At 35.2% G+C, this 12,406-nt stretch overlaps 1 protein-coding gene across 1 annotated transcript in view; it reads left to right on the forward strand.

Moving 5' to 3' along the window:
* The window catches only part of LOC140158791 (T-complex protein 1 subunit gamma-like), a 94,571-nt gene that overhangs the window by 30,880 nt on the left and 51,285 nt on the right, over positions 1–12,406 (forward strand). The window contains exons 4-5 of the mRNA XM_072182006.1: positions 5,710–5,772; positions 8,578–8,674. Coding sequence (XP_072038107.1) covers positions 5,710–5,772; positions 8,578–8,674 — 160 coding nt within the window. The remainder of the gene's footprint in view (positions 1–5,709; positions 5,773–8,577; positions 8,675–12,406) is intronic.

Consider the following 12,406-nt stretch of genomic DNA (forward strand, 5'->3'; position numbering starts at 1 on the left):
TCAAATTAGGAGATTTGCTCTTATGATGAACTGCTGTACATAGCTTTCTGAATCATTTCTTATGTGTTACTTAACAACCTAGCAACTTTGTGAACATTTTGGTATGAAAAATATAGCAACAGTACTCTTCATTTCAAAACCAACAAGGTTCTTGTAAATTTCTTAGAGAAGTAACTGTTTACCTTACTGGTTTATATTTGGTGAGAATGTACTATAGCTTGAATTTACTGACAAGTGTAAATATTTAATAAAGCAACTCCTAACCTGGTCCTCTTTAGTTGACAAATAATCCTGTGGGAATCCTGCTGGAGGTCCTGTTGTACATAATCTGTCTTTCCGTTAAGAATTGGATAAGTATCTTACAACATTCTTTTCTCACTTGTTAATACTGGTGCAAGAATTTGTTTGCCTGAATTACCTTCATTGCCAGAATGGTATCAGTTGCAGAGTTAACATTCTGTCTCTTTAAAAATGGTATTCCATTTCCGTTGCCAATCAACTTTAAATGTCATGAAAATTGAAGCGGTAACCGCTGAAAAGTAATCTTTGCATTAAGTTAAAGTAGCCGTGCAAATGTGTTGGGATATAGCATTATTTGAACAAATACCAACTCTAATGGGTTGTTGAATAAAACATTGCATTTTCGTCTGCCTGAATGTGTTGTGTGTGTAACTTTATGTAGCGCCAATAGCAGCGTTCATAATGTGTTGATCATGTGGGCTTCGTTTATAATTGAAGGGTGATTGAAATATTTAGTAGCTGTTTAATGCTATGTGATGCTAGACCATAAATATTTATTCTGTAATTACAGGTAATAGGTCAACAGGTTAAAATGCTAATTTTATTGATTAAAAATAAACAGAGAGGTGGAAAAACCTGTAACAGTACTGAGGAAAATTCAAATGTAATTTAGCAGACTGGGTCTTACAAAGGTTTATGCTATCAGCAGTTGTTAAACACTAATTGCTATCAGTAGTAGATAGCATCAATTTGCAATAGAAGTATTATCTTTTGTTGAGAGCAGTAGTCAAAATATGAGCACATATTGAAAGATGAGTTGTCTGACATGGAGCACATCTTTCACCAAATGGTCATTTATGACTTCCACACTTAACACTTAAAGAAAATTGTATGAATTCTGTTGCTTTGTCATTAGAAAGAGTACTTTTATTATGACATGTTCAATATATTTTGTGTATAATTTAACCCCATGAGAACTATCTGCCGATTGGTCAAAAAGAAGTTTTCATTATCTATTGGACCAATCGGCAACATTGTTAGAATGATTTCACCATACAAAAAATTGGGGTGAATTATTTGCAAAGCTCCAACTGATTGGTGATTAAATTGAAGATATCATGTAATTGACCAATCAGAGGCAATGTTATATCGGTAGGTAGTGCTCAGGGGGTTAAGACAGCTGTCAGCAACTAGAGTATTTGCATTATTACCTGGAATTAATTGATATTGGCAGTATTTGGATGGTATAAAGTAATAGCTTAAATGCTATCAGCAGTGAATAGTATAAATAATAGCATAAATTGCTATCATTAGTTGTAAATAACAGCCTAAATGTTATCAGCAGTAGATAGCATAAATAATAGCTTAATTGCTATCAGCAGTAGATAACATAAATAACAGCCCAAATGCTATCAGCAGTAGATAGCATAAATACAATAGCCTAAATTGCTATCAGCAGTAGATAGTGTAAATAATAGCCTAATTGCTATCAGCAGTAGATAGATAGCATAAATAATATAATGGGCTAGATTGCTATCAGCAGTAGATATCATAAATAATAGCCTAATTGCTATCAGCAGTAGATATCATAAATGATAGCCTAATTGCTATCAGCAGTAGATATCATAAATAATAGCCTAATTGCTATCAGCAGTAGATAGCATAAATATAATAGCTTAAATTGCTATCAGCAGTAGATAATATAAATAATAGCCTAAATGCTATCAGCAGAATATACATGTAGCATAAATATAATAGCCTAAATTGCTAGATATTATGAATATTTTTAGGTATCAGAGCATATATATTTTACATATTGATGATCAGAATAACCAAGCCTAATGAATTTACACAGTTAACTCAAATGGACTATGCTGACATTGGGAGAAAATGTAACCTCGGCTTTAGTTATAATTTGTTCAGCTTATTTTATAATAGGCAAAAATTATTTGTTTTTGTTACTGTGCATGTCAATAAAGTTCCAACTTACACTCGCGTAAATTCACATAAGTGCACCAGTGCGCAGAACTAGTATAAGTGCTGCGTCCAACTGCGTGTATGCCATTCTATATCATAACACGGTGTTAAGAGGTTTTTTTTGCCAATTATAAGCCGCACAAACTATAGTACAAATTTTGATTTTGAATACATGAATTAGGAGGATGGGAAGACTGACAAGTTTAATAATGCTATTGCATGTTTCAGATCATTTTGTGCAGTGTGATCAGTTAAAAGCCACTTGCATCTCTGCATACAAGTGTGAATGGGTTATGGGTTTGTAAATTTGATACAACATGAGCAGTGTCTGATTTTCCAACAAAAGAGAACTTTGTCATCAACATCTAAAAAGACAAATGAAACTGTCCGTGCATGAAAGAGTTGCAACCTTTCATAGACAGCAAGTAACTCGAGATTGTTACATAATGCCTAAGCTGTGTGAAACATACACACATAACAAGCCCTACCGCATTGTGCATTGTGTCTTTTAGTAGCTAGCTACTACCAATGTCATTAAAAAATAATACAAGCCATTATCCATCATGCCACATCATGCATTCAACTCGCATACTGCATTTTGGTTTTGTTTTTATTTCATTAACAAATTCATCATCCTGTGATGCCAGGATGCAGTCGTCTCATTCTTAATCTGGTAAATGTCAACATATTTAGTTTTGCAGCTAGTTCAAAAAGTCACGAAGTAGGTGTTTAAATACAACCAAACATGTTAAACTACATATAATAAAGATTCAACCTTATTTGCTGCGCGTTAAGCATAACAAGCGTTTGCAACTTCGACCTTTTGCATGCAACAGGTTTCTTAGGAGTCATTCTTATCATGTACATCGCGCTCAGGTCATGCGTTCGTGATTACAGAGCGTACCAGAACTCTGGACATTTGTTATACCGAGTTTACATTCTGAATTCCGTAGCAGTGGTTGCCTAGATACTGGTCAGAGAATGGAAAAGTAATTTGTTTTTCATGGCTATTATATAAAAGTGGAAATTTTCACAAGCATTATTTTTCGCACTTTGTCAATTTTGAACAAAATGTCTTGTTTAAAACAGTTTTTAAATCCACCATTCCAAGCTTCCTTACATTGACCTATACACAAAAGGAATATGTTTGAATGTTGTTATTTTTGTGGTAGCAGCTTGGACTATAAAAAGCGCAAAAATAAATGCAACACGAAAATTGACACTTTGACAGAATGCATACTTCACATTGATGGTCAGTGGTAGGAGGAGAAAGCTACATTGTTAATTGACTAATTGTTGGATAGTATACTATATTTCCCTTAAGTGCAGCTGAGCACGTGGTACTTACTGTGTTTGAGAGCTTTGAGGAATTGAACAAGAAATAATTAAAATGAGCAATTACACTGATCAATCCACTAATAATAACCGCGCCAGTAGAAACAAACATGTATGTTATGATACAAAAATGTATATCTGAAACGCATCACCTCCAACGTTTCTATAATGTAATTCACATTTTTAAGAGCACTGTGATATTAACCTTTTGTAGATGAGTTATGATACCCAGAATGCATGCACATGGTCAAACTATTGCTTATAACAGGTTTGTGAACTTAGCCTGGGCATGAAAATATTTGAAGATGAGAGTACACTTGCACTTACCTGGTTGGTAACTTTCTATGCTGTTATGAAATAAAGCCTTATGTGCAGCACAGCACAACATGATTTGTTGCTAAATATTCATTCCCAACGCATACAAGTCCATATTATATTCCTTGAACACCTGGTTAGAAATAGCTTCCACTCCTATCACCACCTGATAGTAGATTTTTTTTCCTCACTAAATGTTGACCGATCGACAAAGCAAATAATCGCAAGTTAATCAGCTGACATAATAGCTCCAGGGCTGGCTTCGCCGTTCAAACCTCATTATGAAATCCAATAGGGATACTATCCTACACAGCTTTAATACGGATGCAAATTTTTTGGATTTATACTTCAAGTGGAATTTCTGCTGATGAACGATGATCAAAACATATGATCATTATAGAGTTCAAAGTCTATTTGTCCACAAAAATATGTATCTCAAGTGGCAATTCATGCCATGCTTCACGTGCAGGTAGTGAGATACACATGTATATATATATTCTTTGAATTTCAGTTCTGATGGTTTTGAACCAGCCGGGCAGGGACTCTACCATTTTACATTAGAAGTAGGGGGGTTGTAATGTATTGTTAATTAATTTTCATCGGTTGTTTGTCGGAGGTTAGGGATTGTTAATGTGTGGCAGAGTGTAGTGTATGTAGATAAATGGTCAGGATGTGAGGAGCTGAATGTATTGGAATTGGGAGGATAAATGAGGGCAAATGATAATTGTGTTGGTTACATTGCCATAGGGGAATAGATAATACTGGATGGAGTGATGGCGGGGAAAAATAAACAGGTCTTGTTATTAGCAATGAAGAGTGCATTGATTGTACACTTAGCAGTCAAAACAAACTGAAATAAGTGTTATGGTAGTTTTCTTTTTTTTAACATACAGAATTTTTCACAATTTAAAAAAAACAAAAATATCTTCCCTGCTTTTTTTTTTTTGTCTGCGAAAGTTACTTATTTCAACAAAATACATATTTTATTACAATTATGATAATTTTTATCTTCATACAACTTGTATAATTTGCATTTCTATGTCAAATACAAAATACCAAACCTCTTCTAACAGTGTGTGCAGAATGTGAATAGCAGGTTAAAAGGTAGTGGCACCGTTGTGAAGTACCAGCTACACTTGACTATGAAAGTGTGTACATGTATTTTGCTCTTAGGCAACAACAAAACACCTGTTTAACTTACAGGTGGACAGACTTGCAAAGCAGAGGCGCGTGGTTGTTTTTTTGTATTATCATTTTCTGGAAGATGCCAAATGACACTTAGAAATTACTGAAAGTTTGAAAAATCATTAAAAAATCTGAACATTTTTGTAAACATATTTTGAAAAAAATCAATCCTTTGACCAAAATATGGCTGTTTTTAATTGCACACAGCTAAAAAACACCCAAATTAAAAAATGACAACCTTATATTGCCCACCTAATACACCCAATAGTTCAATGACTTACTGCCTGAAGAAGTGTTACACTCTCTCCTGTATCCAAAGTGGTTTCCATGTACTTGATATGATAATAAGAAATTTGATGAGAGTGGGAAAGAAAAACCACACAGGGGGTTGAGTTGAATGTTTTGCAACATGAATTGATATAATACCTGTACTAGAGTGTGTCTCATAAAAGTGTTCCCTAGATTTTAGATATCACATGATGGAGTCAGTTACATAGATTTTGGGAATGTTAAGATTTTGGATTTTTTTTAAAATCTCTAAGTGACATTTTGGAGTTTGACAAATCTGTACCAATATCAATTTCCAGTCTATTTTGAATAACTAATATGAAGAACTTCAAGACCTAATAAATTATTATTTTTTTTGTTTCCTTACAGATGTTGATGGATCCTATGGGAGGTATTGTCATGACAAACGATGGAAATGCTATCCTCAGAGAGGTAGGTAACAAACAAACGTACAAGGAGGAAGACAGACAAATAGATATTATTGAAAATTGGCTTTTTAGTGTAATACAGTATAAGCCATGGACATTACATCTAGGAGTCAAAAAATACAGCAAGCCAAGACATGATCAAGGGGAATGAGCCACATGTCGACCCTGCTCGAAAATAAGTTTTAGAGCTTTCTGAAACTGAAAACCCCATGTTGATACAACTTTTCTTTGCAAAGTTACATCAATTTATCAATCGCTGAAAACAATATAAAACAAAAGAATTTTAGCACTTTCTTTGCCAATATCTCAAAATCAATATTAGCGACATCGGACTCATTTCCCTTGATCGTGTCACAAATGCTTTTGAATTGAATTGGTTATATTAAAATAAGAATATTGTTTGCAGAAGGTAAATGCCTCGGCAAGTTGTAAAAAGACCAGTAGCTGTTCCATGTTACAAATTTGTATGATTAGCTTTAGTAGTGCATCATACTATTTCAAGCTTTTTACATATTTTTAAACCCTCTTCCATTAGACACAATATATAGACGCCATAGCAAGTGATGCAGGGAGTAGGTTGTTAGCACCAATTACCTTGATTAACCAATGGCTGCACTTACTCTTCCCAGTACTTAGTGGGAAGCATGGGAGCAATTTAATTAATTACATCTACAACACTGTCTTAACATCTTCGGGTATACTATCGGTATTTCAAACATACTAATAAGGTATTATTACTTCAAGGACTTTATTTTTTTCCAACAATTTAATTGTACTAATTTCAGTTCATAAGAAAAATAGATGATCTTCTGCCTGCTGCCAACATGAATAATAGTATTATAAAGAAACAACCTCTTTATGTTATGTAGGGGTGTTTGTGTGGGTGTGTGTGTATGTGCATTTGTTTTAACCAACAAAAAGCAAAATGTTTTTTTAAAGTCACATTTAACTCTCCACGCGGGTGTCAACTGCAGACCACAAGTTTCAAAACAATTTTTAAAACTCAAAATTTAAGAATTGTAAATTTTCATGTCCATATTTGGAATCAGCATGAAAAATGCATTAAGATGAGTACAAACAAGCCTGGTTCTTACGGTAGGTTTTGATATTATGAAAACATCTATGCCTAGCATGCAGAGCATTAAAGTAGTAGTCACCATCAGCTTAATGCTAGGCAAAATGAAGTTGGTGGCCTACCAGGCTCTTGAATGTGATCACTTAAGATGAGAGGGGATCTACCTGCGAAATACTTTGCCATATTGAACATTTTCAAAGTGATCACTTAGCATGAGTAGGTCTCTGGGACCATAAAAAATACACATGTGCAGCAACTTCAGCCATATCTTTGCACAAGTATATTAAAAATGGTTTTAAAATTCAGCTACCTCAATCACACTATCCTTTTTTCTTTGTTTTTTGTGCCACTGGGAAAAATTTGCACATGTAGGAACCGGAAGCTTTCTGATTTCATGAAAATTTTATTCCTTCATATTCATTTTACTACCCTAGGTGGTAAACATTAAGTATTAAAAATGGGCTGTTCTAGTTGAAATCTAGAGTCCCCCTATGGAAGATGTGAGTTTTTGTTCCATAGAGGGAGTGTGAACATTAAGTGTTCCATTCAGGGAGTGAATATCAAGTGAGGTTACCTGAATATGTGATTCCATATGAAATATATACCTCCGATATACTCGGTGTACTATGGTGTATGAATTTAAAATGGAATAGCTCATTGAGAGAGTGAGAACAAAATCTCCGCATGTCCCTTTTTAGAAATTTCAGTTGACAATATTTAAAAATGAATTGATGAGTAGATTACACATGAGGTCCTGAGAAGGTATATCGCTTGACCAAGGTTGAAATTAGGTGTTGCGAATGAGGACGATGTGGCAACATGTAGCTCTTGGTCCGCATAAAAGCTTGATTAACAAGAAGCCTCTTGAAGTTAACCATCTAGATAAATTATGCACCCGCACAGGAAGTTTCATGTAATTGACCATCATAGCCCCCCGATCCTGAATAGCTTCACTGGCTGCCTGTCAAGATTGAAGTTGCTCACCTTAATATCCAGTACCTATTGACCCTCAACACAAGCTTCTACCCGCAAAGTGTGTGTTGTGTGTGTATACACCTGTCAAACGCATGCTTTGATTACTGCATAAAAGCCTTCTGTCACGTTTACTAGAAAAGCGTGAGAAATTAAAATGCACTCTTGGAGGATCTGTGCGAAGGGCGAATATGCCTCTACATGTAGTCATACAATGTAGTTACATCCTGGGAAAATACATCTTTATTTATCTCTCTGCACTTGACACCATTTTCTTTGTGTAGCACTATACTTGCCATTTCTCTCACTGGCTATTGTACTTCCTTCAGCCCATGTACATGTGGACCATGCTCCCATACCAAGTTGTGTGAGGCCCTTGATCATCACCTTTAAAACTTATCAAACATCGTTTTCCAGATTTAATTAAAAAATTGAGTTCAAATGTTGTTGAGACCAATTATATTTATGTGTTTTCTTTGCATGTTAGTCTTGTCTGTTTATTTGTTATTGTAAAAGTGAAACGGGAATTCCCCCTTTTCTTGCTTTTCTGTCATTATGTTTTTCTATTTCAGTATTTCTGCCGATTTTGATGGAAACAAATTGAATACATTTGAAATGCTATAACATAAATTGAGAGACATAATATGAATTTCTATATGTATTTATGTAATGTAATAAACAAATCTGATATTGTACATTGTAGTGGTTGGCAGTGCAACATTAACATTGCTATCATTATTATTTCATTATACATTTGTATAGATCACTGTGCAACATCCAGCAGCCAAGTCTATGATTGAAATCAGCCGCACCCAAGATGAGGAAGTCGGCGATGGTACTACATCAGTTATCATTCTCGGTAAGATGTTAATTCAGGAGTGAATACTCACTGAATAGATAGATATAAATCCCATGGTTGCATTTAGACTGCCACCTTTATTTGTCAATTTTCTGGGGTGAAGACTGAGAGATTTATGTGTTTAAAAAGTATTGAACTTTCCCCAGAATCTTGGGGATGCAGACTGGGCAGTTGTGTCCAAATTGACCCTTTGATGGCATTTGTTGGTGAGCACATATTTTTAGAACTCAGTGCGCAATTGTGTCAGAACAAGGTGGTAAAACACAGAGGCCAATAGGAAATCATGCCATGGTGCATGACCAAAGTCACACATGATACGAACGGTAGTCGTCACTTCAAGCATAACACAAAGACATGCGCAGTTGTAGGTGAAAAAGGATTTAGTCTATTGTTGGATTTGGGGATTGAATCATAAAAACTACACAATTTGTAGGGAACAGATCAACAGATGTCCTATAAATCAAACTAGTTTTGTTACAAGGCTAACCCTCTCCTCCCCTGCATATAATGCATATAATGGAACCATGCAATGTTGTTGAAAATTCATCATTTTCAACATCAATGTATCCACTTTACAAAAATCCTACCTTTTGTCCCCCTCTCCCCACTAGCCAAACTAGTTTTGTTAACAGGAAGTCGTTGATCTTTTGGTACATGTGTTTTGGAGTGCTGTCAGGAGTATTTCAGGTCCTGCACTGTTCACTCTGTTAATGTGTATTGTAAATAGCACTGGGCTAGAAAGCTTTATGTGTGTCATGAATTTTTTAAAGATTTTGCCCCTGTCATAAAAGCAGCATATTTAAGATGTCCAATTTTCTTGAATCAATGGTTGCGTATTCATGCAATGCAGTGTAAATGGTACCTTAGGGCATTAGGTGTAGGCTATATGTTGGGTTTTATAAGCTGGCTTTTCCCTCTTTTTCTAAATGATGTCACAAAAACATTAATGAATACTGTCGCAACCTTTGAAAGCTTTGAATAAAAAAAAATTTTAATGTGTACAAATGTTAGGATGTAGAAAGGCACATTAACACAGGTGTAATAAAGCCAGTATATGAAACCAAATGAGTTTGCTAATCATGAACATAGAGATAGGGCAGACAGTATAGTCTTGAGTAGAAGAAAGTCCTACCATCTTATCAAATAGAAATAGTGCAGGTGGAATGTACAGCATACTTTACCTGTCATTTCATCGGTATCCATTAATAACAGTAACTCTAATAACTCAACGTCATCACACATGTCAGTTATGACCTCTTGCAGCCAATCACCAGCCAATCACCTGCAAGTTGTATTCAGTGAGAGCTGTGTAAATGTATGGAGTTTAAATGTGGGTCGGAGTGCAGTTTACATGATCCATTGGTGGAAGGTCCTTGCAGGTCCTCATAGTCAAATATTGATCCAATTCTTGTCCAAAGTTCAAAGTTGGTTGTTGAAGTCAGAGCTTTAGTTTCCTCTTCAAAAAGCTTGTATGAAACTCCTCAGGAGTGTGATTCATAGCTCTTCCAAATGCTGCTATGTCATACTGACAGCTCTTCTGAATATCATCAGTACAGTTTTTTGTAGCTCAAATGCAATTTTCACAGCTCAAACCATGTTAAAAATGGCTCATATTGTACTGCCACATTTTCTACACGTGTATCTCATCTCCAATGGCCGTCAGAAATTGGTGTATTTGTGAGGCTCATCTTATTATATTAATGTTTTGAAGCTGAATGATTGACGTGTTGGGAATCAATATCAGTTTTCTTAAAAATGGCATGTCCAACTTTAAAATCTCAGGCCCAAGATAATATCAGTGAAAAAAACAGCCTGTATTCTGTTGAATAACTATCCTATTTCCTTAAAATCACAGATCCAAGATACCATGCTGAAGAAAAAGAAATCAAGTTCACATCTGGCAATTGAGTTAAAGTGCTATTGTTATATTTGGCATAATTTCTTATGTAGTGGAAATGGAAAGTGATATTTGTTTCTTTGCTTGGTATGTTATTGAAGCTTGTGTCAGTTAAACAGTAAAACCATCTGTAACTATTGTGAGAAGCCCATTGATTGGGGCCGGGTTGGTTTACATTAGACATATCAGTGTCAGGTAGACCGATATTATGACACCATCAAGATTGCACTAACAGAGCAGGTGTCGGAATGATTCAATGAATCAGTCCTTCAATCAGATTATTGCCCACATACGACTGGGCTCAACAAAGTCATTTCAGTAATGGCTCCCTTGTGTTTTTCAAAATGACCATTTCCCTATTCCTATGGTTCCCAAAACAGTTGGTATAATCCAAAAACCAATCAATCATTTCTCACATTTTAAAGTTTTAAACACAGATTGATTAATTAGGCATCAAGTGAGCGGGTGTGTGTTGCTACCTTTTAACATCTACACTAAGAAAGCCATTTATACAATTTTTTGGCCAGTCAATTTGACTGGATCATGATATAGTGAATGTGATGAGATTAGACTCTGGACCAGGATCTTTGTATTGATTATCAATATAAAAATGTGGTATATGGTATACTCTATTCCTGAGGTTTCCAGTATTCATATTTCTCATGTGGTTTACATCGGCTAAGTAAATGTATGATGAATCATTTATATCTAGCTTTGAGCTCCAGAATTCACTCCGAACCTGTTCAGTGTCCTATCTGTTATTATCATCTCCTGGTATACCCATAAAAATAAGGTTATATTTGAAGCTGTACAGCGTGTTGTAGATGACCTCCTTTTTAAAGTGGGCTCTTAGTTGTTTCATCATATTACTTATAGTCATCTTGTGAAGTTGCGATTTCATACCTCTAATTTCATTGTGGGCATTCTCCAGGCTTTCTTCTGTTTTTGCCATACTCCCTCTTATTTCTGATTTGAATCCTGTATCTCAGTTCTGAGAAGTTTGATATGGTCTAATCTCCTGAGGATTTCATCAAGTTTATTGCCATGTTATCACAGTACATCAGTCTATGTAGTCATGCAATGGGCTGTGCATTTTGAATATCCCGGTTTTTTCTAGTCCAATTGAATGTATTGAAAAATCATAGATTGGTGGAGATGGATAATAACACATCTTACCCACACTGTGCCAGCCTAAGAAACTGCATTCTTATACATTGTAGACATTTAGGGGCTTGAAGTTCTTTATTTGAAATTCTACTAAAAATTTGTATCATCAGGGATTTTTATCAGATGGATTATTGATGGCCTAGGCATTTTTCAGGCTGTCCAAGTTCACGATTGCCTATCCAAAATACGGGTTATTCCTTCATGTAATTTTACACGAAATTAGGGTTAGGGTTAGAGTTAGGGTTAGTTTAGGGTTAGGATTAGGGTTAGGATTAGGGTTATGATTAGGCTTAGGGTTAGGGTTAGAGTTAGGATTAGATTACACAAAATAATTACATGAAGGATCGACCAAAATACGGGTTGCCAGCTAAGCCGTGGAAAAATGCATTTTTAAATGTTTCCTTGTTGTAATATGGAAAACAATAACACTGCTGTTTTTGTTGTTCTGAAGGAGCTACACATTGTTCATGTTCTTAGTTTGAAAGTAGATCATTAACCCCAACATAACTGTATGTGTACTGTATATGGTGGAATAAACCATTAAATAAACCATTAGCTTAAATGAAGTGTTCCTTGCTAGTGGAATGCATGATTTCAAGTGATATAAACAATGCTAAGTGGGCAATTTTAGCACTGTGCTTTTGCTTCCTAACCGCTCTTGTACTAAG

Source organism: Amphiura filiformis, chromosome 8 (assembly GCF_039555335.1).
Source record: "Amphiura filiformis chromosome 8, Afil_fr2py, whole genome shotgun sequence".
NCBI lineage: Eukaryota > Metazoa > Echinodermata > Ophiuroidea > Amphilepidida > Amphiuridae > Amphiura > Amphiura filiformis.